Genomic DNA, 27,480 nt, shown 5'->3' with positions numbered 1-27,480 from the left:
GGGTGGGGATGGGATGTGTCTCTCCCAGTGTCCTGATGGCTTTGGCCTGGGGTGGGGGTGGCGTCCACGAAGCCCGTGTGGGATCAGCTTTGGGACAGCCTTTCCCCCCTGACAGTTTGTCCACAAAGTCATCCCCTTTCCTTTTCCTCAAACTGTTTCCTTCCATGGCTGAGGGAAACGGAGGCTGGCGCGGGGCGTCCATTCTGTGAATAAACGTAGGTACGAGTTTGTGCTGCATGTGCTTTCCTTTTTGATGGATGAATGGGGTTGCATGGGGAGCCCCCTGTGCCCTCGGATGGGGGGTCGGTATGTGCGCTGCTCCACCGGACCAGCTCGTGGGGAAGGGAGGAAGTTCCTCCGGCGTCTGTCTGTCCATCCACGCTGTCTTTACTGCTCAGCTCCGGGCAGCTGCGGGGGGGGGGGGGTGCGGGGGGGATGGTGTTGGGGCGCCCTCAGTGACCCGAGCGGGTCGGGAGCCCCCGCAGCGAGGAGCAGCCCTGCTCGCAGCCGTGGGGAGGCTCGGCTGTGGGGCGCGGGGAGGGGAGCTGAGGCGCGTTTGTGGGGCGCGCAGCCCGGGTGTGGGGCGCTCCTCGGGGTCCCTGCCGTGGGGCCTGGCGGGCCCCGGGGCTCCGCCGCCGACTGCGCGCGCCTCTGCGCGGAAACAGCGGGTGCGAAGCCCGCGGCGCCCTCCCCGCGCCCCCCGCGAGGACGGCCGGGCCCGGCCCGGGCCGCCCTCCCCGGCCCGCCCGCTCCCAGCCTGCCCCGCGCCGGCCCGGCGGCGTCGCGCGCGGCGGTTGCCTAGCGACCGGGCTGCGCCGGAAGCGGGGCGGGACTTCCGGGGCGCCGGTTGCATCATTCTCCGGGACGCCGGCCGGACGCGCGAGTCCGCGATGGCTGGTTCCTCCGGGGAGCAGGGTGAGCGCGCGGGGCGCGGGGGCGCGGGGGCGGGGGGCTGGGGGGGGGCCGGCCGGGCGGGCTCCTCACCGCGCGGCGCCGATCCGCGGGAGCCCGCAGCCCCGCCGCCTCTGCCGCTCCCGGGGGTGCGGCTCCTGCGCCGGGAGGGGGGCGCGTGGGGCCCCCGTGTTCCCGCGGCTCCCGGCCTCCCCCCTGCCCCGGGGTCGTGGGGTCGGCGGCGCCGGCGCGGGTTGGGGCTCCCTGGGCGGCCGAGGAATGAATACGGCTCCGCACCCGTGAAAGGGCCGGGGTTGCAGGGAGGCTTCCGAGCGCGGGTCCCCAAGTAGCACTTTGGGGCGCCCTGGGCAGACCGTCGTGGCCCCGCTTCATTGCCGCCCAGGGCCTCTGCCCAGCTGGTGGGCACCGCCACCAGCCGGCCGACCCGGGCACCCTCCGGCCAGACTGTGGCTGCGCCTGCGCTCCTGTCTGGAGCTGACCCTCTGGGCTGCCGAAGTGGAGGCCTGTTGGGATTCTGGGGGCTCCCACCCCCGGGGTGACACAGTGGCTGGGGAGGCACCAGATGACAGGCCTGCCCGCAGCAGGAGTCCCTGGAGTCCCGGCTTCCGGGCACCGCCTTCCTTGCACCAGCAGCAGGTTGCCCATCCCCGCCTGCCTGGGCGGGTGGAGCCTCCCGGAGCATTTGACAACAGGCTTGGTGGGTCCTGGGCCCGTAAATGACAGTCAGGGTGCAGGGGCCTCCGGATCCGCAGGGTCTGTCAGGGTGCGTGTGTCGCTCCACAGCACGACCTTCCAGCACAGGCTGCCGGGGCCTTTCTGTCTCTGGAGAACCCTGGGGTTGAGAGCTCTTCTTTCATGACTCGTCCAGGAGCCGGGCCAGCTTCCTCCCGCTCTCCCACAGTGGGGACGTGGCCCATGAGCCTCTGCTCTAGCAGTGCCAGGCATACCCCTCCTCAGGGTGCAGGTGCTTGGATGTGCTGCCCGCGCCAGCAGACTGTCCACGGTGCAGGCCTCAGATGTCCACTCGTCTACACTCAGGGAGGAGGTGAAGCACTCGCTGGTGTCCCCACGGCTGCAGAGGCAGGGATGCCACTTGTCACGCAGCGGGTGGGGAAGGGAACTGGGTGCTGGTCAGAACGGAAGGCCCGTGGCAAACGCGGGAAATTTGAAATCCCACGTGGAAACAACATGTCTGCTCTCAAGGGAAGTTGCCACTGAGCGGCTCGGGTGGCTCACCTAACTGGACCCGTCGTGTTCACTTGTCAGGAAGTGCCCCTGCGCGCTTGCTCTGCCAGGGGCCAGGCCAGACCAGGCCAGGAGATGCACCAGCGAGCCTCCTGGTCTCTGCCCCTCAGCGGGCGCGTTAGGAAGCGGAATCCCACTACGCAGAGACTACAGGGCCTCCGGGGGTGCCGCTGCCTGTCCCTTGCTGCTCACTTCCTGGTGAGTGTGCTGCTGGGTCGGCCCGTCCCGCCAGACGCCCCAGAACCCAGACCCCCTTCCCTCTGTGGCTCCACAGCCCGCCAGCACCTCGCTGGGTCCTCGCTGCCAGCCGCCCACAGGAGATGGAGAGCAGAGGCGGGCTCCAGGGCCAGCATGCCAAGCCCAGCCTGGGAACCCAGGGGTAGGGGGCCATCTGGTGAGCCCCTGCACTCAGTCTCCTGAGGGGTGGCCACTGGACCTGGGGAGCAGCCACTGTCCTGAGGTGGGAGGTGGAGGAGGCCCAGAGACCGCGCAGGGCCCATGCGGGCGCGCGCTTGGGTCCAGTCCCGCCTTCAGCCTGGGAAGACCACCTGCCGCCTGGCCCACGCGGAGGATGGACGGGAGAGGAGGGGACAGGCAGGGCACAGGGACAGAGGCCGGACCCTGGGGGCTAAGGAGGGCGTCGGGAGCCTGAGCCTGGGGGAGGAGGCCCTAGATTCTGGAGATGATTGGCACTGCCATGGGTGGTGCAGAGCAGGGGTGCACGCTCCTGACTGCTCCCCAGGATTCACATGGGCAGGACGTACATCGGGGAGCATAGGCGAGCCCCTGGACCTGCAGGGGGCACGGCTGGAGCAGCTGCAAGAGCGTTTCCAAAGGCGGCAATGCCCGGGTCAGGGCACGACAGGGTGAGGATGCCTGCAGGCCCACGCTCAACGGGGCCCGGCCGTGCGGGGCAGACCCCACAGAGCCCCGCTGGTCTGGGGAATAGAAGAGCCTGGCGGGGTGCACTGCCGTGAGCAGGCAGCGTGGGGGGGTCTGAGCACCCTGAGGCCCCCAGTGACGCCGGGGCTCTCCTGTTGTCCCCGCCACCAGAGGTCCTGACTCAGGAGACCTCAGGCGGGTGCTGCCGCTGCCCGGGCCCAGCGGGTGGGCCGCTGGGCTCCAGGCAGGAGGGGCAGCAGCGCCCTGAGCTTGGCTTCAGCTGCGAGCGTTGGGGCCTGGCGGCGGGACCGGCGGCTGACCCTGCTGCGAGGTCGCCGGTGCCCGCGTGGCTGTCACCCGCGAGTGGTGTAGGCCCCATGGAGGACGCGCCCCGTCTGGGGTTCTGCCTGTGCCCGAGGCACCTGCAGGCTGGCCTGGCGGTGGACACGGCCTCTGCAGGGACACATGCTGGGGCTCCAGCCTCCCGGGTGCAGACGGCTGCCTGGCCCGAGCCCACGGCCATGAAAGCCGACCTAGTTTTACCTTCCCTCCCCCGCCTGGACGCTGTCGCCTGCGGTGCGTCCCCCACGGGCTCCTTCCCGGCGGGACAGGGCACTTAGGGCGGCGACGCGGCCGCCTCCTCGGCCCAGGGTGACGCTGCCCGCATCTGGGCCGGCCGGGCGGCCCCATTAAAGCGTCTCGGGCGTGAGCCAGCGCCTGCCGGTTTACGAGGCATAAGTGGCAGGGCCGGCCTGGCTGGGAGCCCAGCTCCGCGTCGGTGGGCACCCCCGCTGCCCCACGCCGCCCCGGGGCCCTCCGCCGCGTGCCTGGCACTCCCAGGCCGCCCTGTTGGAGTGTTTTATGTGCAAGTCTCGTAAAAGCGGTGCTAAAAGCCACACAGGCCTGCAGTGGGGATGCGGGCGGTGTGGGGAAAAGGGAACGGACTCACCTGTGCCGCACCTGTGCGGGCCGGGGCGCCCACAGGGCTTCCTGGATGGGGGCCGCATCTGCTGGAGAGTGGTCTCTGTGTGCTGCTTTGGGGTGCGGGTGGGGTCCCGGAGTCAGTGGCGCCTGGTGCCGACCGCTGCTCCCTCCGCTCCCTCCATCCTCTTTGGGCACAAGGGACCTTGGAGACGGAGAGGGAGCTGGACGCGGCGGCGGCCGGTACACGGGGTGCTGCACGGCGCGCCCTCGCCCTGCGGTCAGCGGGTGGCCAGGAGGTGCCAGGCTGAGGTCCAGACCTGGGGGGGTGTGCTGGTGACTCTCGGGGGGTAAGAGAGCTCAAGCGTTCAGAAACGTGCCGTGGCGAGAGAGAAAGCAGGAAGGGGGGTGGGGTTCCGGGGGTGGGTGGCCATTTGGAGTACCATGGGGCCTCATGGCCAAGGGGAGCCCCGCAGAGTCCTGAGCAAGGGAGGGAACCTGGCTGCATCTGGGGGAGCACTCCTGGCAGGCAGGGGAGGGTGGCAAGAGACCCCAAAAGGGAGCAGGCCGGCTCTCGTGGGGTGGGGGGCCCTGTGATAGAGCGAGGCAGCAGCTGAAGTCGGGGTGGGGGGTGCCGCCCAGGTGTGAGGACGCGGTGTGTGTGTTGGGGGTGATCTTGCACCGCTCAGCCGACCACTCAGCAGGCTGCTGCCACATGGGGACTGGGGTTGCACCTGCACCCTGGCCTCCCGGTCAGTGATGGGGCGGGTGGGCCCGGCCGGCTGCGGGGGCCTGTGCTCGGGCTCCGTCTCCGCGGAGGCGCTGCCCGGCTGAGCGCGGGGCCCTGCGGGTCCTGTGGGTCTCGCCCCCTGCCCCTGGTGGGAGGTGCGCGCTGCGGGGTGGTGGGGCGGCGTCTGCTCCGCTTGACGCGAGGGCCGTGTGAGCAGGACCGAGTGCTTTAAAGGGAGCGGGGTGGGGTGTCTAGCGAGCGAGCGCGGCCTCCTCTCTCCAGTTCTAAGCGTCCTCGGCGCCCCAGACCCTCAGCAGCCCCTCCCGCCGCCCCGCCTCCCCGTCTCGCGGCAACAGCAACGGCGGCGCAGGGCGCTGTGCCCTGACTGACCCGCGCTCTGTCTTTGCAGCTCCCGGCTACAGGGCCATCCTGGCCATTAGTGACGAGGCCGCCAGGGTGCGGGCGCTGAACGAGCACCTCAGCACGCGTAGCTATGTCCAGGGGTACTCGCTGTCCCAGGCGGACGTGGACGCCTTCAGGCAGCTCTCCGCCCCGCCCGCTGACGCACGGCTCTTCCACGTGGCAAGGTGGTTCAGGCACATAGAGGCTGTCCTGGGCGCCCCCCGCGGCCAGCCCGCTGCGCCCCAAGCAAGTGAGTAGCAGGGCGGGCGCCCCAGCCCTGAGCACGCTCCGCCGGCGGCCCTCCGCGTCAGGCCACCCCGGCGCCCGCGGGTGTGTGGGCCGCGTGGGCTGACCCGCCCTGCGCTAGGAGCAGGCTCTGAGCAGGGCCTGGCGCCTGTCGCAGCGGCGCTGCCCAGGCAGGGACCGGCCTCCTGAGCGGGCCTCCTGGGGGTCCACCGAGCAGCGGCGCCCGTGCCGTGCCAGCTGCGACTTGGCTTGGCCTTTTCTTCATTCCTGCCATGAGATGGTGGTACCTTGGCCACCAGAATTGGCACGTTAAGTCCTCAGGGAGTTGACCTTGAGCTCAGCTCTGACGCGACGTTGGCCGGCGCTTGACCTCCGCACGCGGGGGGCATGTCGGTGACAGTGTGGCTCTGGTTATTTCGGGGGGTACTTCTGGAAAGCCTTGGGACTTGGTGGTGTCCCCGATGAATCCCAGGTGCGGGCCCGAGATGGGCTGGAGCCCTCCATCCCTCCTGAGACTCTGGGTTCCCCCATCCTGTGCAGGAGGGGCCTAGTGTCGGGGGCCCTGCCCATGGAAGCCTCCTGGGGGCTCACCCAGCCCTGCGTGTCAGGCACTGGGACCACCCATGAGGCCTGTCCTAGGGCGGAGAGGGCGGAGCGTTGTTCCCCACGCGGGCGTGCGCCTGGTTGCCCTGATGCCGTGCTGCAGACGCCTGTCCCAGCTTAGGGTGGGGGCACTGCTGGCATCATCGTCACCTCCCTGCCTGGCCTGCGCCGTGGCCCATGTGACGTCGGCTGCGTAGACCCTTCTCGCCCAGGGCCCAAGTCCCCCTCCCAGACACGCCCTGCAGGTGGGATCGAGGGGGACTGTGCTCAGCGAGCCATGCGCACGCCTCACCTGCAGCTCTGTAGGTGAAGGTGTGTCTGCTCCACCCGCACCTTCCGACCGGGTGGAGGCCTCGGCCAGCGCCCGCCGCCCCCTTGGCGTGACTGAGGCAGGGAGGGAGGCCCCTGTGCTCCTTCCCGCCCCTGCACCCTGGTGAGGCTTCTCCTGTGGTCAGATGCAGGCGCAGCACCCCAGGGGACGTGGGTGCTATGCTGCCTCCTGCCACCCTTGCTCCTCAGCTCCCCCAGGCCTGTGTGTGCCCCGTCACCCGAGGGGTTGCAGCCTGGGCGCCTGAGCAGAGGCGCGGTTGGGTTCAGACAGGAAGCCATGCTCGGGCCGCCACACGGGCCTGGGGACGCGTCCGCGCTGCCAGGCGGTGCTGCGCAGGCTGGGGCCCTTGCTGAAGAGTGAGCCCGTGTGCGGGGCGCCAGTGACCCTTGGCTCCCTGAGCGGAGTCTTCTGGCCGCCTCCCAGCTCCCCCTCGCAAAGGGAGTCTGCACGAGCTGCTGTCTCAGGCCGGGTCAGCTGTGTGACGGGGCCGTCCTGCCTCTGGGCTCTCGGTGTCCTGTCCCGCTGTCTCGAGGGGGAACCCCGAGCCCTTTGAGTAGCGGGGCCGGTGCTGGGGCAGGGGCAGCTCTCGCGGTGTCCCCGTCCCCCACCCCCATGGCAGCTCCTGTTGTGGCTGGAGCCCCAGTATCTGAGGGAGGGAGGAGCGAGGGCTCCTCGCGGGCCGTCTGCTGCTTTAGATCGGGCCTGGGACTCACGGGGTTTCAGTGCGCACTTGATGGCCGAGAAAGATGTAGGGTTCTGTGCACTCACATCTGGGGCTGCCTGTGAGGCTGGGGACACTGACACGGAGGCAGGAGCTCCTGTTGGGAGCCGGTGCCCCTCTGCTTCCCGGCTGCACCCCTGCACAGTCACACAGCAGGTGACTCCCCGGCCCCTAGGGGAAGTGGCACGTCGTGGCTGGAGGACCCGGTGAGGCCTGTGGGGGCAGCGGGCAGCCGAACTGCCACTCGGGGCCCATCGGGGTGAGGTCCTGGGTTGGGGCACAGAGGTGGCGAAGTGGGCACAGTGCTGCTTCTGGGGAGGGGTGGACAAGGGGCAGAGCTGGGCTCCGGGCTCCTGAGCAGAGTCCAGGGGTAGCTGAATGTGGACAGCCGCCCCTGAAGTGGGAGTGACCCTCTTTGAGGTGGTTCCTCCGCAGAGACAGAGCCGCGTCCTTAGGCTCTCAGCACAAACCGCTCGGGGTCACGAGCAAGTGGCAGGGACGGGGCGGCTGGGGGACCGCTGGGCTGGGGGAGGGAAACAGCTGGACGAGGGACGACTTTCGAGGACCCACAGGCTCTTCTCGGGGTGTCAGGACCCGGTGTGGAGTTGGAGGCCAGGAGCAACAGTGTCAGAAGCTGGGGGGTGCGGGGCAGGGGCCAGAACGGAGGGAGAGTGGCCACGTCTGGTGGGGAGGCCGAGCTCACGGACCCGCTGCCGTGGCCGGGGACGGTGGGTGCTGGCCTGGCTTCTGTGCCCCTCCCGTACATCCCAAACTCTGTTTTGGAATGTGGAGCCCTTGAAGCCCTCCGGGCAGGGCAGCGCACCCCAAGTGCTGCACACGGTGGCGGCAGCATGGGGGTCTCGGGCAGGCGGGCCTGGGGTCCCTGTGGCAGAAGGGCGCTCCCCGCCCCAGCGCGCTACTCTCGTTCCCAAAGCGCCCCTGTGACCCCGGCTCACATTCCGTGGAGCCGCCCCACCCACCCTGACGGCGCCCTCTCCGCCCTCCAGCAGGTAAAGGCCGGCGCACGCAGCCGCCCTGGGCTCCTCCGGCTGGGTCCGAGCCGTGCAAGCTCCGCCTGTACAACAGCCTGACGCGGAACAAGGTAAGGCGGCCACGCGGGCAGAGGCGACCCCTTGGCCCGTGCCCCTCACGCGTGACTGCCGGGTCTCACCACGTCGGGCTTCGCTTCCCCGAGCCCAGCCCTGGGATCCTCCGGCTGCTCCCCGTGCCGCCTGCCCGGACCAGGCCGGCCTCTGGGGCTCCCCAGAGCCGTGCCGCTGCCATGGGGTGGGCACACCCAGAGGCTCTCGGCCCCGCCCCGAGAATGCGGTCAGGCATTGGCGGCCTCTGCTGGGAGGGCATAGTGAGGCTTGCCCGTGTGCTCTGGCTGTGTGGCCGGCGCCCGCCGAGCATTGAGAAGGGCCAACTGGGCGTTCACCCGCAGAGACGGGCTCCCGGCTGGGCCTAGTAGATGCCCGTGTGCCCCTCTGGCAGGTCTGAGGCTGTTGACCCTGCGGTGGGGTGCGGCGGGGTGAGGTCTCAGTCCTGCCCTCCAGCAGTGAGGGCTCCCTGGCTGCCCCCCATCTGCGCCGCCGCCGCCCTGGGAGCAGTTGGAGGGCGCCCGTGCTCGGCAGGGCCGGGGCTGTCGCTGTGACTGGGTCAGGGGCCTTCAAAACGGACAGTGGCTTCCTCCCCGCGGACCCAGGGACACGCGGCCTGGCCGCCCAGCCCTCCTCCACCCAGGAGAGCGGCCCTGGAGTCTCGTTGCCCCACCCCCAGCCCCACCCCGCGACCCTTTCGGGGAAACTAGGCTGGCCTAGGCGAACGCAGCGCTGCCGTGCGCGCCTGACGCGTCTTCTGCTTGCCCTTCCTTCCAAACGCAGGACGTGTTCACCCCTCAGAACGGGAGGAGGGTGACGTGGTACTGCTGCGGGCCGACCGTCTACGACGCGTCTCACATGGGACACGCCAGGTAGGCGCGGGGGGGGGGGGGCTCGAGAGGAGGCTCCTCATCCCGTTCACTGGCAGAAAGTCCCACGTGGCTCAGCCCTTCTGGGGCGCGCAGGCCCATGGCCGAGGCGCGGCATCCAGGCCATCCCAGGCGTTCCGGCGGCGGGGCTGGCTATGGGGTGCCGGGGCCCCTCCGCGTCCCTGCGGTGCCAGCGCGCCTCTCGCCGCTCTAGGTCCTACATCTCCTTCGACATCCTCAGGCGCGTGCTGAGGGATTACTTCAAGTTTGACGTCTTTTATTGCATGAACATCACAGACATTGACGACAAGGTAAGGGGGTTCGCGAGGCTGAACCGCAAGCACAGTGGGGCAAGGCGTGGGGTGAGTGCATAGGAGGACGTCGGCTTTGTGGCTCAGCCAGTGAGCGCGTTCCGGCCTCCCGGACGAGCCGGTCTGGTTCCGGGGGGTGCTCCAGCGTGGCCCAGTGGCAGCTGCTGTTGGGGCCTGCACATGGGGAGCGAGGCCGGCAAGCGCTGGTGGTGCCTGGGTCTTCAGGAAGGACGTACCCCAGGGGGTTCTGAGCGCGGCGTGTGAGGAAGCTGGGTGCTGGGCTTCCCCCCACAGAAAGGCCAGGGTGGCAGCCTCGCGGGAGGGGCAGCCAAGTCAGTGTCCAGACTCCTGCCACACACTGGGGGCCACGGTTGCCCCCCCCCCCGGGTGACCCCAGCCCCCTTCTTATCGTCAGATCATCAGAAGGGCCCGGCAGAACTACCTGTTTGAGCAGTACCGGGAGCAGCAGCCCCAGGCCGCCCGGCTCCTGGAGGATGTCCACGCTGCCCTCAAGGTGGGTCTGCGCCCTCCCCGTCCAGAGCACTGCTGTCCCCTCAGTCCTGAGCCGTCCCCAAGGGGTCTCCCAGGTGGCGGCCACGTGTTCCACTGTGGGACCAAGGGGCACGGACCCCACCCTGAGCCCCGGGACCCCCGCTTTGCTGCGCTGCCTCTAATCCAGGTCTGCCTCCCCAGCCGTTTGCAGTGAAACTGAAGGAGACCACGGATCCCGACAAGAAGCAGATGCTGGAGCGGCTCCAACAGGCAGTGGAGCTCGCCGCCCGGCCCCTGGAGACGGCCCTGCAGGCCCGCCTCTCCGCAGAGGAAGTGCACAGCCGAGCCGAGGTAGGTCACCCCGCGCCCCCCACAGCCTGCCCTCAGGTCAGGAGGGCACACGTGGAGTGGGGCGGCCTTCTCAGCACAGTACCCCAGCGCCCAGTGAACGCCCTGCTGCTGCTTTATGGTCCAGCTGGAGAAAGACAGGCGAGCGGTGAAAGTTGAACTGCGGGCCTGTGGGGGGCCCTGCTGGACGCGGGCCTGCGCTCGGCAGCCCCAGCCTGTGTCTCCGTCTCAGGCAGGGGAGAGCATGGGGAGCAGGGCGCTGGCCTCCCTGCTGGGCCACCGGGACCACCCCACGCCCTGCTCGCACCCAGACAGCCTTCCTGCTCAGGCGGCACCCCTGCTGCCCCCCAGAAGCTCAGTGTAAATTCTGCGGAACCCTTGGGGCCCACGCGTCCTGATGCAGCCTGAGAACATGCCAGCCCAGACCCCACTCGGGCGAACTCTGGCCCAGGAGACCCATGTGCCTGGTCGCGGGCGGCTGCTCCACTCTGGGGTAGGCCCGTGCGGGGCACTCGCCCGACAGCGCCACTCCGGGAATGTGTGCCCAGCTCTGCTGTCCTCGTCTCACGCCGTAGAACAGGCAGGACCAGAGCTTCCCATCGCCTCGCCTCTCGGCCAGCTCAGCGCCCTCAAAGCCTGTCCGTCTCCCCCGCTGAAACCGTCCCCACTAAACACCCCCACCCCCCCATCTCTTTGTGGACTTACGACTCGGGACTCCTGTGCCCCCTGAGCCCCTCCACGTTGCGCCGGTCGACAGGCCTGGCTTCCCGAGGCTTCTGTGCAGCTGGCACCCACGGCTCGGCGCAGGCTCCTAACCCACGGCCACGGCCCTCCCCCCGCGGCGTGCAGAAGCGCATGCGGTCCCTTGGTTGGGCCTTCTCTGGCTGCTGGGTCCGAGTGGGCAGCCCCAGAAACTATTCTTTGGGTTTATTCTGCTCTTTTTTGTCTCATTTTTGGACTTCTCGTTTTCTGGTTTAAATTTTTTTTTTTTTTAATATTTAAGGGGCAGCTTTATTGGGTAAAGGGCCGGAAGAGTAAAAGACACTTGCGTGGACACCAGCGGGCAGGAAGGGCCACCCCGAAAGGGACAGGTTTGCCGAGAGAGAGGCCTGCAGGGTCGCAGGCAGGGACCTTGAGCAGAGCCGCCTCCGCTGAGGGCTCAGTGAGAAGTCCCGGCAGGTGCAGGGCCCGGGCGGGCAGAGGCCGCTGCCCTGCGGAGGGAGAGTTGGCGAAAGAAGCCCCTGCACAGGCCCAGGTGGGCAGAGGGACTGCTGCTCTGGTTTAAAATTGTAGAACCATGGATTTTTCTCTGAATTATTTTTACTATTTATGTGTATTTTGAGACTCACTTTTCAACAATTTTGATTTCCATTTTGAGTTTTCAACCCCAGGAGTCCTCTGGAAACGTGTTCTTAATTTCAGAACAGACGCCGTTTTTTGAGTGGGCCGTTTTCACTCGCACGCTAACTTCCCGGGGGTCCGTGAAGACGGCCCCCCCAGTGCGGGGAGACTGGGGCACCTTTGAGCTCGGGCACGGGCACGTTCTGTGCTGGAGGAGACCCGACCCCCAGTTGTGGCTGCAGAGTCCTGCACACTAGCCCTGCTGCGGACGCCCTGCCTGCTTGGCCGGCTCTTCCACACGGGCGCTGTCCCGCAGCGCAGGCCAGAGCCTCCCTCTGCTGGGGGATCAGCCCTTCTCCCTGCCCCGTCGCTGTTTTCCTGGCGTGTTTTGATTAGGATGCTCAGGCTTCGGTGATCTGTCTCCGCGGTGGGCTGAACCTTCTTGTGCCCGGGCCTGCTCTGTGGCCGACACCGCGAGCCCACCCCGCCCGCTCGGCAGGCCGGTGCACCTGGGGCCCTGCGCGTCTGTCTGGGCGGGTCAGGGTCTCTGCACCCCGTCTCCCTCTGTGGTCTTTGGGGCAGCAGCTCGCCCAGGCTCCTATCCCAATTTTGTGGCCTGGAATTGAGGCGGCTCCTGTTGCCCACACTCGGCGCCGCGGCCCTCGGCCCCGCCCCGCCTGTCTTTGACCGGCGCCGTCCTCTTTGCTTCTCTGCGGGTTTTCTGCTTCTGGCCGTTTGTCTCGTTCCTCGCGACCGGCATTGTGGCCGTTTGCTCTCCTTTGCTGGTTCAGAAGATCCTGTTTCTGTCCGTCTAGAGCTCAGCTCTCAGCACGCCTCTGCCGGGGGACTCCCGGGGCGCCCGCCCTCCTCGTGGCCCCTCCCGAGCCCTGGCGTCGGGCTGCCCCTCTGAGCGCGCCTGCTTAGCGCCTCCGCCTGCCCTGTCCAGCTCCCCACGCTTGCTCCACCTCCTTCCCTCCCCTGCTGCCGCCCCACGCGTGGGCTGCACCCCTGCCCATCTCCAGGTATACCCTGAAAACACTCGCGTTCTCCACGGGAGAACCTCAGGGCGCCCAGGGTGGGTGCTCAGCCGCACCCTGCACGTCACGGACCACCTTTCCCCCGCCGACGTGGGGCGTTCTCCCTGGGGGCTGGCCCAGCCTGTGGCTGCTCTTCCTCCAGGTGTTGCTGGAACAGGCAAAAGACCTGCTTTCCGACTGGCTGGACTCCACGCTTGGCAGTGAGACAATGGACAATTCCATCTTCTCCGAGCTGCCCAGGTTCTGGGAAGGGGAGTTCCACAAGGACATGGAAGCCCTGAATGTAAGTGGTGGCACCGGCCCTGCCCAGCTGGCGCCCCCTGGGCCCAGCGCCCATAGCCACGCTGCCCTTCGGTCACCCGGCAGAAACCGGGTACAGCTGGCCCACCTGCCCCTCGCGGGGTGGATCGGGTGAGCTGGGCTGGGCACAGGGCTCGCGGGCGGCCTTTGTGGTGCTGCCCTTAGGGTGCCGCCCAGTGCTGGTGTTCCCAGGAGGAACCAGCTTTCTCGCGGCACCCTCAGGTCCTGCCCCCAGATGTCTTAACCCGGGTCAGTGAGTACGTGCCGGAGATCGTGAACTTCGTCCAGAAGATTGTGGACAACGGTTACGGGTAAGGTCCAGGCCCTCCGCGGGGCTACGTACCTGTTGGGAGGCTTCTGGGGAGTGTGCGTCCCCCCAACCCATGTCAGGAAAGCCTGTGCCTTGGGTGCCACTGCCGGGGGAGATCCCTGGTACCTGTCACAGCGCTCAGGCCGGGCACTTACACCAGGGCCTGCCCACCCGAGGGCAGGGTCAGCGGCTACTGTCCTCCGAGGGCTGAAGATCAGGGCCCATCCCCGGTCCACAGCTGGCTTTGCAGCCACCTGCCCTCCCGCCTCTGCGCTCATGCCTGCCCCCGCCTCCAGGCAGCAGGACGCTCCTCAGCAGGAGTCGGGCCCCCTGAGGCCTCCTTCCCCTGAGCTCCAGCAAGGTCCTGTCCACACGGGGCTGCATTCCGGGCAGCTGGGGCGCAGGTCCACAGCAGCCGAGTCAGGGCATGTGAGGGAGCCCATGGCCTCCCCATCCCAGCACCCCCTTCCACGTTTCCTGCAGTGGCCGTGTCTGTGATCGCAGGGGCACAGGGCTGCTGGGCGCCGGCCATTCAGGGTGCCCCTTTGTGGACCCTGATCACCTGGTCGTCATGCTTGCCCGCTTCTCCTGTCTCCCAGCTACGTGTCCAATGGGTCTGTGTACTTTGACACCGCCAAGTTCGCCTCCAGCGAGAACCACTCCTACGGGAAGCTGGTGCCGGAGGCCGTGGGGGATCAGAAGGCCCTGCAGGAAGGGGAAGGTAAGCGGGGAGCTGGGCAGGCCCACGGCCGGTGCCCACGGTCACTGGATGTGTGGTGGGTCGCTCAAGAGGATTTGAAGGATTTACACCCTTAGATCGTGAACTGTAGTATTTTTTCCAGAGCATAAAATGAGTCAATGCAACAGTCCTGGAAAGCATGGGAGCGGGGGCACCCCGGGTTGGGGCACTGCATGTGGGCACTGGCGCCAGGAGCACGTGCAGGTTGGGGCGGGCTGGGGGCAGGGGTCTCTCTGGCCCCGATGCAGCGATGCGGGCACAGTCTCCCAGGGCATTGAAGTGATTGCGCACGGCCGTTTAAGGCCGAGCGCCTGTGAGCAGAGGGGAGGCCAGCCCGGGGCGGCGACAGGCCCAGGAGACCTGGAGACTGGCCCCAGCCAGGCGGGACACGGCCAGTGTGGACACGGAAGGAAATTGCATAGTTTTTGTTTTTTTCAATTAAATCTTTAATGAGATAAAACTGACATTGTGGGCCTCCCTGGTGGCACGGGGGTTAAGTCTCAGCACTGTGAAGCTCTCGGCAGCCACTGTAGTGCTAGTTCGATCCCTGGCTGGGGAGCCGATCCACATGGCGCAGCAGACCTCTCCTCTCTCCCGCTGCTCCCCTCAGCAGTGTATTTCAGTGGATCCACTGTTCTGCTCCGCACTCTGGCTCTGGGGAATCCTCTCACCCACCACACCTCTGGCCTGCACCCCAGCTCTTGTGTGCATAAATAAGTAAAATGAATCTTTTTTTTTTTTTTTTTTTAAGATTTATTTATTTATACAAGCACTGGGTATAGTCAGCAGGGCAGGAGGGTGAGAGGATTCACCAGAGCCAGAGCGAGGAACAGGCAGAAGGACTAAAATACACTGCTAAGGGGAGCAGCAGGCAGCAGGAGAGGTCTGCGCACCCTGTGGGACCCTCGGCGGCGGCCGGCGGGATCAAGCCGGCACTGCAGAGGCTGCGGGCAGCTTCGCAATCCAGCGCTCAACCGCTGCGCCACCAGGGAGGCCCCTAAAATGAATCTTTAAAAAAAAAACCTGACGTGGTAACGCACACACACCATGAGATGGTCACGCCGGATCCCAGTGTCCCCTCACGGCCCCCACGCGGTCATGGGCTCCCCTTTCTGCGTTTGGGGACTTTGAACATTTACCATCTGGGCATCTTCAAACACGTGGCGTGCTGTCCTGACATGAGTCACCTGCCAGGCGCGGATGCCCTGGCTGCCCTGCCGTGTTGCCCCGTGGCTGGGACACATCGTGCTCATTAGGGGCTGGGCCCATCAGGGGCTGGGCGCCGGGTCTGTGATGCGCCCTGTGGTGTTCACACGGTTGCCGGTCTCAGACTGCCCCTGGGTCGGGCACCCGCTGCACCTCCCGCCCCCACGGGTCGTGCCCTGGCACCTGAGGGACCGCTGTGGTGGACATGGGTACGAGAGCTCCCTGGGTCAGTCTCTTTTAAAGATTTATTTATTTATGCATACAAGAGCTGGGGTGCAGGCCAGAGGTGTGGGGGTGAGAGGGGAGACAGAGGGGAGTGGACCAGGCAGATCCACTGAGATACACTGCTGAGGGGAGCAGCGGGGAGACAGGAGAGGTCTGCTGGGCCATGTGGTCAGCTCCCTGGCTGGGGATCAAACTCAGGACACAGCGGCTGCCGAGAGCTTCATAGTGCTGCGTCTTAGCCCCTGCACCCCCAGGGAGGCTCCTGAGCACCTCTTGAGGCACCTGGGGCTCTTTGCTTCTTTAGAGAAATGTCCATTGGATCGTCTGCTCATTGTTCATCAGGCCATTGGCTGTGGTCAGCTGTGTCTGTTTCTGTGTCTGGCGATCACCCTGGCCTGAGCCCTCGCTGGCCCTGGGTGGGCCCTGAGGCCAGAGGGGTGTTGGGGTGGCCCTGGGGAACTGGGTGGGGCACGCCCAGCCCTCTGGGTGTGAGTTGCTGACCATGGAGCTTATGAAGGGGGGTGAACCAAGACCCTGGGGCCACCTGTCATGGCAAACCCTGTGCATGTGCAGTCAGTCAGCATGAGTGACCTGCTCCCCTCATGCCCACAGGCGACCTGAGCATCTCGGCCGAGCGCCTGAGTGAGAAGCGGTCCCCCAACGACTTCGCCCTGTGGAAAGCCTCCAAGCCAGGGGAGCCGTCCTGGCCCTGCCCGTGGGGGAAGGTGAGCCTGGGCCATGGGGCGCCCAGCAGGGAGGCCCTTCTGCCCAGCGACCTCAGACTCAAGTGTTGCACCCTCCACGCTGCTGCGACTGCGGCCTGCCTCCAGGGCCCCACCAGGGTGCCAGTCTCTGTCCGCTGCAGGGTCCGGGGAGCCCACAAGCTTGTTTTTCGTACCCTGGGGGGCCCCCTCCTGTCCAGCGACGCCCCAGGGCAGGGAGGGCCCCCTCCTCTCTGGCAATGCCGCCGTCATCGGGCTGTGTGACCCCCAGGGCCGCCCCGGATGGCACATCGAGTGTTCCGCCATGGCAGGCAGCCTCCTGGGAGCCTCAATGGACATCCACGGTGGGGGCTTCGACCTCCGCTTCCCCCACCACGACAACGAGCTGGCGCAGTCAGAGGTGGGTGGCAGCAGCAGGCGGCCCATGCGGCTGTGCGAGGTGGCAGCTTGCTTCTGAAGCCCAGCCCTCCTCCCGCTCGTCCTGGGGGGCCCAGGTCCTTGGTCTGCTTTCCGCAGGACAGCCTCGCTTCTGGCCGTCAGGCTGGATCCGAGCCACTTGTGCCGCCAGGCTCGCTGAGGGGGGCCCTCTGAGCCCCGAGTGCCTCTCCCAGGGAGGCCGCACCCCCGCACAGTGGGCGCTGTCCCCAGCACAGTGGGCGCTGTCCTCCCCTCCTAGGCCTACTTTGAGAACGACTGCTGGGTCCGCTACTTCCTGCACACGGGCCACCTGACCATCGCGGGCTGCAAGATGTCCAAGTCGCTCAAGAACTTCATCACCATCAAGGACGCCCTGAAGCGGCACTCAGGTAGGCGCCGCCTGGCCCCAGCCCTGAGCAGGCCACAGGAGGCGGCTGCCTGGCCTCACCGCTGTCTGTGCCCCCAGCACGGCAGCTGCGCCTGGCCTTCCTCATGCACTCCTGGAAGGACACACTGGACTACTCCAGCAACACCATGGAGTCTGCCCTGCAGTACGAGAAGTTCATGAACGTGAGTCCGCGTGAGTCCCTCCAGGGGGCGGCGGCTCGCCCCCGCCCATGGCCCCCGGTTCCCGGGGAAGGACGCCTTCCCTCCCCTCCCCTTCCGAGCTGGCCAAAGCCGGCCGGTGTCCATGGGGCTCCTGACCCCAGCCCCTCGGGAGAGCTGTGGGGGCCGCATCCTGTCCCCAGGGCACTTGGATGCTCCCTCCGCCGAGCCGCGTGCGGGCTGAGACGGCCCCCCCCAAGCAGAGCCTGTCCCGCCAGCCATGTGTGGACGCTCGAGCCTGCCTGAGGCCAGTCACAGTGGGCGCTGCTGCTCAGGTGTTTGCCGTGTGGAAGAAGCATCTAGATGCCGCTAAGCTGGTTTTTCTGACTGCAGGAGTTTTTCCTCAACGTGAAGGACGTCCTTCGCGCTCCCGTCGACATAACCGGCCAGTTCGAAAAGTGGGAAGACGAGGAGGTGGAGCTGAACCAGAGGTGAGAGGAGCTGCGTCGGCCAGGCCTGCGCTGCCGGTGGGGGGAGTCTGCGCCGCGCTCGGCTGACTGTCCCCTGCTGTCCCCTTCAGCTTTTACGACAAGAAGACAGCGGTCCACGAAGCCCTCTGTGACAACGTGGACACTCGCACAGTCCTGGAGGAAATGCGGGCCCTGGTCGGCCAGTGCAACCTCTACATGGCGGCCCGCAAGGCGGCAAAGAGGCGGCCCAACCGAGCCCTGCTGGAGAGCGTGGCCCTGTACCTCACCCACATGCTGAAGGTGGGCCGGGTGCTCCTGCTTGGGCCTCCGTCCTCCTCGTGAGGGTGGAACGCGCTGGGCCGTCCTTGTTCTCGGCCTCAGCCCCATCATGCCCTGGGGAGAGCAGGACAGGCCCACCCTGACCCTTGTGCGGAACACCAGGCTTCTGCAGGCGGCCTGTTGTCCAGTGGCCTCGGCCAGGGAGGGCAGGGCAAGCAGGCTGGTCCTGGAGCCGGTGGGTCCTCTTGGGCTGCTCCTCCGTCTGCCCTGGGAAGGCTGTCCATGCCGCCGCTCGCCCCTCCCGCCCAAGCAGCGTGGCTGTGCCCTGACCACCGCGCCTGTGTCACACACCTCTGCTTCTTTTTCTAGATCTTTGGGGCCATAGAAGAGGAGAGCCCCCTGGGGTTCCCTGTTGGCGTTGCCGGAACCCGCCTAAATGTGAGTCGTGTGTGCCCGGGCCTAGGCCCCCGGGTCAGCCTCTCATGCCCGCCACAGGGACACCCGCCTGCCCCTTGTCCCTGCTCCCTCGTTCTTCCTTCCGCTGCTGGCTGAACACCGAGGGCCTTGGGAGACAGTGGAGTCCGCCGGACTGGGCCGAGCACCATCTCAGGCGGGCCGGGGGCAGCAGGCGGCACCATCGGCCTCTGCCGCATGGGAGCCCTGTGACATCCTGGGGCAGTTTGCTGCTGTGCGTCTGTCAGCGCTTGGCACCGAGGTCACACGAGACGGGTGTCTCAGGCCGTGGCACACGCTGTCCCGGGCCCGCCGCCCCACGCTGACCCTGACTGCAGGGGGTGGCGCACGTTCACTCAGACGCCGCGTCCCCAGCCGCACAGACTGCGGGGCTCACCGGCAGGGCCAGGCGTCTCCCTGTCCTTGCACGGGGTGCAGCCCCACCTGAGTCCTCTCAGGCCCGGCCACCCTCCTCCCCGGCCAGAAAGGCCCTCGGCCGCTCGGCTAGCCCACCCTGGGAGCCCCAGCTGTCACTGAGGTGAAAATGGACCCAGAGCAAGGCAAAGGTGACCCGAGGCTGGGTCCCAGGGGTGGGGGGAGCACCCCCGCTGCAGGGTTCGTCCCGCCCTGAAGCCATGGCCTTCGGGAGGGAAGCCACGGCTCCTTTGTCTGCTTGTCAAGTGACACTCGGTGTGGCTTTTCCTCAGGAAAGGGGCCCTCCAGGCTAAAGGCGCGTGGCCTGCAGACTTAAGAAAATCTCGTTATGTTAAATGCCACCGCGGGGCGCTGGGTGCTGCGGCCGTGCGCTGCCAGTGGCCTCCGTGGCCCATGGGGGTCAGATCGTGGGGAATAAGCCACCAGCAGGCAGCACTGGGGGCCCGCGGGCTGCAGGACACAGCCACGGTCTGTGGCCATTCGAAGTTTGCCTCCGAGCCCAAACTGCTCTGGGGGGGCTGCAGGGGAGACACTCCCAGGCCTGAGCCACCCCAGCGCCCGAGCCAGCAGCCTGCGGGGGCTGCCCCTGGCCGAGGCTGGCAGAAGAAGCCCCGCCTTCAGCCCAGCAGGAACCCAGTCCTTTCCCACAGGCGTGTTCCCGCCACGGGCGCAGAACTGTTCATCCCCCTGGCTGGGTTTTGCACGGGGTGGTTATTTTGGCTGTTCCGTTGTTTGACAGTTAGATTAAGAGGTGGGGAGCCCCTTCCTCAGAGCCCAAGGCCCGGGTTTCTCGCGAGGTCCCTCCAGCCGGGGTCGGCCCCGCCGGTTTCCCGTCCAGCGGCGGACTCTGCGCCGGCTCCGTGGCCGCCTCCCCTCCCGCTGGCGTTAACCGGGAGCAGCCAGTGCGCGTGCCCCGGGTGGCCAGGGCGGAGCTGCTTGATGTGGGCCAGGCCCGGGCAGGGGGAGCTGTGGGGCCGCGGAAGGCGCCACCAAGAAGGCCGGGTGCGGCTTCAAGAGCGCTGCGCTCCCTGGTCTGAAGCGAGATGCGGCACCCGCACAACAGCGGGGCGACTTGGGGGGTGAGGAGCCCTCCTCGCTCGTCAGCCGGTCACCTGCACTGGGCGAGGTGTGACTCGGACGCCGGGGCGCTGAGGGTCAGGACAGCGTGTGTGAGCTCTGGGGTCCTCCGGCAGCCCGGCCCTGCCGCTCGCTGGGAGCCAGACGGGGTTTGGCTGGAAAGCAGGGGCGCGGGCTGCGCTCTCCGCGAACAGACCCTCCTTCCCTCTACAGCTGGAGTCCACCGTCATGCCCTACCTGCAGGTGCTGTCGGAGTTCAGAGAAGGGGTGCGGAGGATCGCCCGGGAGAAGAAAGGTGTGGCTGCGAGGCGGGGCAGCCCCGGCCTGGGGTCCCGGCGCGGGCAGCCAGAGCTTCTGGAGCTCTTGCTCTGCCCAAGGGTGTGCATTGGAGGGTGCACTCGGCTGTGGGGTCCCCTAGTACCCCTCCGCTTTCTGTGCGGCCATTCCCCCCACTCTCCACCCGCGCCCTGAGGTGGGGTCACCGCCAGCGTGGCCCGGGGCTGAAGGGCACCGCGCCCGAGCTTCCCTCTCCGGTTGGGTTTTCACCATCGCTGAAGGCGGGGCGGGGCTGGCCGGTCTGTGCTGATGGCGCCACTTACAGCTGCGGGGTCCGGCTGAATTTGGGGCACGCGGGCCCAGTGGCCGTGGCGCATGCCTAAGACGCCCTTGGGCTGGCCCCCGCGTCCACCCATTGCCGGCCGCGCTGTTGCGAGGGGGTCTCGTTGGGACCCCCCACTTCAGTCTTTGGGAGATCCCTGGACAAAGTCGTGGTTTGCTAGTTTTTTTCTCTCGGGCCCTCGGGGGGCGGGGTGGGGGGAGAGGGCATCTTGTGCCTTGGAGTCACGTTTCCTAACGGTAGTGACGTGACCCTCTGCTTTGTCTCTTTTGGACGAAAACCCATTCAAGGCCTCTGCCTGGTTTTCCGGGGGCGGCGGGGGGCAGCTCCGTCACTGGGTGGCAGGAGACAAGCTAGCTGGAAGCCACCCTTGGCCTAGAGGTGCCGCCCCCAGCTCGGACCCCAGGGCTGCATGGCCCGGGCCCGGGGAGGCTGTGAGGGTCAAGGCCGGCAGCCAGCCTGAGACCTGTGGTGGCCGACGTCACTGCTCAGCCCTGGACCAGCGTTGCCGCGGCCACCTGGGCGTCTCAGCGCCTGCCGGCCACGCCCCATAGCTCAGGGGGGCGGTGGTGCTGACCGGAAGCTGAGTCTCCTTCCCCTGAGGTCAGAGTGTCGCCTGTGAGCGGTCACTGAGAGCCGAGCCGGCCTGTTTTCTGTCCTAAATGGAATGGGACTCCCCTCCCCACCCCCTGGGGGAGGCCAGGCCCGCGCAACCAGGCCGGTGCGCTGACTCTCCTGCCCACAGTGCCCGAGGTGCTGCAGCTCAGCGACACCCTGCGGGACGACATCCTGCCTGAGCTCGGTGTGCGGCTGGAGGACCACGAAGGTGTGTCTGTGCGGCCCCTCGACAGCCCTTGCCAGGGTCCTTGGCGGTAACGGCCAGGGGGGGCCAGGGCGGGTCTGGGGGAGAGCCCATCATCGTGACATCACAGCTGGGTCCGTGCTTCACCCGGCGCTGCTGTGGCCCCAGTGCGGCCACTTCCCGTGGGCACTGCTGGCCCGTGACGCAGAGGACCGCCTGTGTCCGCCGGCCCCCACTCTCGAGGGGCTTGCTGCGGAGAGCGTCAGCTCTGCTTGCTGGGGCGTCGATGGCCTGGCCCCCGGGCTTGCCTCAGGCTGCAGGAGAGACCGGGATGCACCTGGCGGGGTGCCTGCAGGATAGGGGGCTCCGGGGTCTGGACTTCTGGTCTGTTGTCCCCAGGACTGCCGACCGTGGTCAAGCTGGTGGACAGAGACACCTTGCTGAAAGAGAGAGAAGAAAAGAAAAGGGTGAGCAGGACCAGGCAGGGTCGCTGGCATCTGGGATGTGCCTCAGCCTCGCACGTGGGTGGGGCGCGTGCGTTTGTGCCCTTGGGTGTGTGGACGTGGACATGCCCTTGGGTGTGTGGACAGCTCTGCGGGCAACTGCGTGGCAGTTGGTGACCCCAAAAACATTACCTTCTGACCAAGGTCCCGTTTCTTAAAATTTAATCTCGGGTGCCCTGGCATCCCCAGGGCCCGCAGAAGGTGCCAGCACACTCCACCCCACAGCGCCCGCCTGCCCTCCACCAGTGCCCCCACGCGGCTGGGGCCTCGGCCGGGCCGCTCTCCAGGACCTCTGCTGTCCTCTGCCAGTGCCGTGGGGCACGCTGCTCCCTGCGCTCGGGCCTCTCCCCGCCTCGGGGTCCAGCTCTTCGGAGCAGGCTGTGGGGGGCCACGGGGTGCGTTTGTTCAGCCGCCCAGCTGAGAGCCGTGTGTTGTCCAGGTGGAAGAGGAGAAGAGCAGAAAGAAGGAGGAGGCCGCCAGGAGGAGGCAGGAGCAGGAAGTAATGCAGCGGGATTGCCTGTGGGGCCTTCCAGGCGGACCCTGTGCCCTGGAGCCCAGGACGCCCTGGACTGGGGGGGCCTGCTGGGCCAAGGCCAGAGTCCGCATGTCAGGGGACTGTTCTGAGTGCCCGGCTGCTCCAGTGAGAAAATCTGGTTTGGTCCGAACGCCCTCGGCTTCCCTTTGGCCTGGCCTCACCTGCCATTGTCTAGACACTGGGGGTGCTGGGGAAGGCCCCGAGGCTCCGTCACCTGGAAGGCCCAACTTGGGTGGTCTGGGGAGGGCCCCGAGGCTCCGTCACCTGGAAGGCCCAACTTGGGGGGTCTGGGGAGGGCCTCGAGGCTCTGTCACCTGGAAGGCCCAACTTGGGTGGTCTGGGGAGGGCCCCGAGGCTCCGTCACCTGGAAGGCCCAACTTGGGGGGTCTGGGGAGGGCCCCGAGGCTCCGTCACCTGGAAGGCCCAACTTGGGTGGTCTGGGGAGGGCCCCGAGGCTCCGTCACCTGGAAGGCCCAACTTGGGGGGTCTGGGGAGGGCCCCGAGGCTCCATCACCTGGAAGGCCTGACTTAGGGGGTCTGGGGAGGGCGCTGTGACCGTGGATCTGCCTTCCAGGCAGCCAAGCTGGCCAGGATGAGGACCCCCCCCAGCGAGATGTTCCTGGCGGAGACAGACAAGTACTCCAAGTTCGACGAGAACGTAAGCACCTTTCTCTTCAGGCCACGGTGGGCCCCAGGGCGAGCCGAGCTAAGAGGCCACTACACGGGGTCCTTGGGGCGGCTTCCTTGCACTGCCCGTGGGCCTGCTCAGTGCGTCGGCCTGGTGCCTGCTGGTGAGCTGCATGGGAGAGCAGTGGGCCGGGCCTCACTGACGGCCCTGCGCTTTGTCCAGGGGATGCCCACACACGACACGGAGGGGAAGGAGCTGAGCAAAGGACAAGCCAAGAAGCTCAAGAAGCTCTTCGAAGCCCAGGAGAAGCTCCACCGGGAGTACCTGCAGATGGTCCAGAACGGGTGCTGCCAGTGACGGCGCGGTTCCGCAGGGTACCGAGGGCTGCCGCTGGCCTGGCCGTGACCGCGCCTGGGCTCTGGCACGCCGATGCTGACCCTGGGGCCTCAGCTCGGAATTGTGTTCACAGAGGCCTGTGCCCACTGGGTGCTGGCACTGCAATAAAGCCTTCCAAAGCGTGAGGCCCACGCTCTCTGCCGTCCCCTGCGCCATCAGCGCTTTGCAGGGGGTGCTGGCTCCGCAGGTCACCACCGAGGGCCAGCTGAGCGACTGCTGCTGGCCAGGAACTGTCCCCGTGCTGATGGCTGGCGCCTAATCCCTGGCATGGGGGCGCAGGTGGAAATGTGTGAGTAGGAGAAAGACAGGCTCAAGCCCGCAGAACCCGCTGACGCCTGGGCAAAGGCTGCTCAGTGGCTCTGAGCAGGGCCATGGCATTGCCCAACCATGCCCTTTGACAGCATGCAGCACCACTGCTGGCTCAGGAGGCCAGGCCTGGCCGCACCCCAGGGCCACACTCAGCATAGCAAGTCCAGGATCCACCCGGCTGCAGCGGAGGTAAGGGGCGTCCCCTGCAGCAGGCAGCCATCCTCTCCGCCCCACTTGGGCTCAGAGCCTCCCCCGCGACTGGGTGGCGGAGCGTGGCCAGAACCCGCTCTGCCCACAGAGGCTGGGCACCCATTCAGACCCCGCTGGACCAAGGACAAAGTCGGGCGCGGGCAGCTGGGGTGGGGCTGCTGTCCTGGGGTCTGTCCGTGAGGCAGCGCCTGGAGACACAGCCTGGGGTCTGCTTCTGTAGGTCGCTCTTTGTCCCCAAGGGCTCCCGCGGAGCGCGCTCACCCCCGTCCAGCACAGGCTGCAGCGCGCATGCGCTGTATCCAGAGCCGGCCTGCCTGGCCCCTGGGCCCCTGGAGCCCCCTATGCTGCTGGGGCATGGTGGCCGTGGACAGCGAGGGCTCCTCGCATCGCCGTGCGCGCCCAAGCCTGTGTCTTCCGTTCCGAAATAAAGCCAGCCAGCAGGGAAGGCCCAGAACAACGTACGCACAGTTCATCCCGTTCCCTGATACTCTGACGCGTCAGCCTGGAGCCTGGTGGCCCCTGGTGACAGTGGTCATCTTGTTAGCCCTGCTGGAGGCCCCGCCAGGTAGTCCCAGGCCAGGGCTTGGAGCCCGCTGGGCGGCTGGCACCGTCAGCGTCGTGGGTCCTGAGCGAGAGAAGCTGTTACCCCTTGTGGGCTGAGGTCAGAAGCCACTTTAGCCGCCTCCACCCCCTCGAGTAGAGCTCCGGAAGCCACCCGCCCTCGGGGACACCGACGCCTCCCTGATGGCAGCGGTGAGGGAGTAGAGGCGTCCTGCGCTGGGAGGGCACCCTCCGTCATAACCTAGAGCAGGGCCGCCGGGAGAGGCCCCGGGCTCCCCCGCGGTGCCCTCTACCCTCGGGGCCTTCCGAGGCCCGAAGCAGCGCAGTGGCAGGCGGGAGCTCAGTGTCAGAGGTGACATTTTTTATTTTCAATCGTGGGACAAAGCGCCTATGTTGGTGTCAGCTGCAGCCACGGGACGAGTGTAAGCTCCCGTTGAGGAAGGCTGGCCGGGCAGATGCCGCGGGAGTGTCAGTGGGCAGCAGGGGCTACCCTGGACCGGGGCTGAGAGGCCAGGTCGGCCAGCTCCCAGAGCTCAGAACGCCCCGCATCTCCTGGGGGAGAAGTACCAGGAGTCCCCGGGCCATCGGGGCCCAAAGGGAGGCTCTGAAGACTATGGAGTCAGGGCAAGACCGGCCGCTGGGTGGGCCTCGGGGCATTAGGCCCAGTGCAAGCGCAGCCGAGGCCACCTCGAGGTGCCCCAACCAGCTGAGAGAGACAGGCCGGTGGGGGCAGCTGCTCCACAGCCGGGGGCCCTGCCCATCTCCACGTCCCTCAGCCAACTCGGCCTCAGCATCACCTGCCTGCAGAAGGCCCTCTCCCTGGGACAAACAGGACCTGGAGGCCGTGCGTCCCCTGCGGTCTCCCGGGGTGCTGGGCCGCTGGTAGGGGCAGGGCTGTCCCCTCACTTCCTGTTACCAGGAGCACAGGAGCCCAGGAACAGGTGGGGGTGCCACAGAGCAGCAACCCAGAAGGTGGGACCCCCGCAGGGCACCTAATGCCAGGGCTTTAGGGGTCCTCTGGTGGGGGCAGAGAAGCCCACCAAAGCCCACTCGGTTGTGACCCCCTGGACAGAGCAGCATGTGGGTGGCGGGGTGCCCAGGGACTGGTGTTCTTGGCGTGGTGGTGGCCCTGGAGTCCTCACATGTCCTTAGCCACACGCGGTGGCACAAGGCCTGAAACGGTTCTGAAAACTGATGGGTGGGCCACACGGCGCTGGAGCTGGGCTATGGGCGGCACCTTCCTTAGCTGCCTCTGCCCATGTTTGAGCCTTCCCGTCCCGAAAGTTCTTTGAGATGAGCCACCGGGACATCCTCTCGCAAGATCTGCTGTGAGTGGGCGGCTGGCCCTGGCCTCTGTGCCAGCCACAGCCACGACCGCGGGGATAGAACCCCACGAGCAGCAGGGCCCTTCAGGTGAGGGCTCTGCCCTGGACACCACAAAGCCAGGGGCCTGGGGCTGGGGGCGGGTGGCTGTGGCCTCTGGCCTCGAGCCCGCACCCCCACCAGCTGCCTGGCTGTCCCGCCTGCCGTCGCCTCTGCACGCTCAAGGCCCAGGGCGATCTCTGGAGCAAGACGCGATGGAAAACTTTCTGAGCTGGTGTTATGTTAACTCTCCCATGGAAGCGAAGCAGGTTCGTGTCTTCCTGATGTTCCCCAGAGAGAGATCTGGTGTTTTGTTATAAAGAGTAACTCGGGTTGGCTATTTAGAGTGAAAGCAGGGCCTCCCTGTGGCGCAAGGGCCAAGACTCGGCACTATGAGGCTGTCCGCAGCCACTGAAGCACGAGTTCAGTCCCCGGCCAAGGAGCGACCCCCAGGGCGCAGCAGCCCCCTCTCGTCTCCCCGCTGCTCCCCTCAGCAGTGTGTTTCAGTGGACCCGCCTGTTCTGCTCCCCGCTGTGTCTCTGGGGAGTCCTCACCCCCCACCTCTGGCCTGCACCCCAGCTCTTCTAAGCAAAAATAAATTTTTTTTTTAAAAGTGAAAGCATGCAGAGAGTGTGTCTGTGGTAGGAAGCGAGAGTATAAGGTAGGGCGGGGAGCCCTGTACGTCACCGCCCACAGAGGCTGCGACTGGGGGCTGCCCCCGGCTCCCTCCTGAGAGGCGCCTGTGTTGGCAGAACACGCGGCGGGACATCGGCCCTGGCCCTGCCTCCACGGCCCGTGTCCCGTGTCCAGCTGCTCTCAGCGGCATCAGCCTGGGCTCTGCCCCTGCCCACCGCTCCCCGCACGGTGTTCTATGGCCGCTGCTCCAGGCTGGTGCCAAGGCTGGGGAGGCGGGGCCAAGAGGGGGCAGTTTTCCACCCGCTCTATGTCCCCCTCTAGGGACGGGGGTGGTGGTGTCGGCCAGGACCCCCCAGGCCAGGCGGCCTGAGATGAGCGCAGCTACCCCACCAAGCTCAGCCTGGCATGGCCGTGCGCAGGGCCCCCCGGGGACCCAAGCTGCCCGTGGCTGAGGTGGCGAGGACCGGCACAGGGGCAGGCGCGCGGGATCACAGAGCCAGGGCAGCTGAGAGGAGCCAGCAGGAGGAAACCCAGGAGGTGGCTCGGGCCTGGGGACCCGCCCGCGGGGTTCTGGCCGGTCTCTGGGCTGCCCACCCTTCACCATCGCCGGGCAGTGAAAGGCCACCCTGGGCTGCTCCCTGTTCTGGGAGCAGTGGGGCGCCACAGGCCTTTTGTGGCCAGCTGGCCGGGGTGAGCAGGCAGGGGGCAGGGGCCCCCTGAGGACTCCTTGAGCTCATGAAAGGCAGGGGTCCGCCTGGCTAAGGAGCTGGCCCAGACGAGCCCCATGTGCTCAATGTTGCCAGAGGACGGAGCCCGAGGGGAACAGGAGCCCCCAGGTAAGACCACGGTGTCCCTGAAGCTCAGGGCTTATCCAAGGGCACAGGGACAGGAGCCAGAAGTCTCCTTTGTTTGGGGCTTTTGGGGAGCTTGTCTGTGGGCTGAAGCCTTCAGGCACCACCCTGACACCGGGTGTGCCAGGCCGGGAGCCCGCCTCCCCCGGGGACACCGAGGCGCTGCCGGGCTGGGTCCCAGGGCCTGAGCAGGAGGTGGGCAGCGGGAGGCCGCCCCACGATGTGGAGGCAGAGGGGAGCAGCCCGCCCGGCCACTTCCACAGAGGCCAGGAAGACAGCGTGTCCACCTACAACCACATGACTGGGCCGGTCTTTGCAGATAGGGGGAGACTGAGATGAAGTCACACTGGAGTGGAGGCCCTAAATCTAAGGTGAAAGGACCTTGATTTCAGACTGTGCCC

The 27,480-nt window shown here is 67.2% G+C and overlaps 1 protein-coding gene across 2 annotated transcripts; it reads left to right on the top strand.

Moving 5' to 3' along the window:
• The first annotated feature begins 857 nt into the window (after positions 1–857).
• On the top strand, positions 858–25,703 carry CARS1 (cysteinyl-tRNA synthetase 1). Of its 2 annotated transcripts, XM_037517393.2 has the most exons (23): positions 858–915; positions 5,100–5,342; positions 8,001–8,095; positions 8,877–8,965; positions 9,177–9,273; positions 9,689–9,787; positions 9,967–10,116; positions 12,634–12,774; positions 13,014–13,102; positions 13,701–13,822; positions 15,884–15,996; positions 16,265–16,393; positions 16,670–16,799; positions 16,877–16,980; positions 17,350–17,447; positions 17,537–17,726; positions 18,075–18,143; positions 19,884–19,965; positions 21,032–21,112; positions 21,488–21,555; positions 22,031–22,090; positions 22,701–22,784; positions 22,977–25,703. In XM_037517393.2, exons 1-23 carry the CDS (start codon positions 891–893, stop codon positions 23,109–23,111), a joined length of 2,493 nt encoding a protein of 830 aa, XP_037373290.1. In that variant the 5' UTR covers positions 858–890; the 3' UTR covers positions 23,112–25,703. The 2 variants fall into 2 exon arrangements, with proteins under 2 accessions (XP_037373290.1, XP_037373291.1); XM_037517394.2 differs by lacking the exon at positions 5,100–5,342 and having other exon boundaries at positions 22,977–25,701.
• Positions 25,704–27,480: the final 1,777 nt, after the last annotated feature.

This window comes from Talpa occidentalis, unplaced genomic scaffold, assembly GCF_014898055.3.
Source record: "Talpa occidentalis isolate TD23 unplaced genomic scaffold, MPIMG_talOcc4v2.1 talOcc4.17, whole genome shotgun sequence".
In the NCBI taxonomy this organism is placed as follows: Eukaryota; Metazoa; Chordata; class Mammalia; order Eulipotyphla; family Talpidae; genus Talpa; species Talpa occidentalis.
This window is presented reverse-complemented; position numbering and strand designations above follow the sequence as displayed.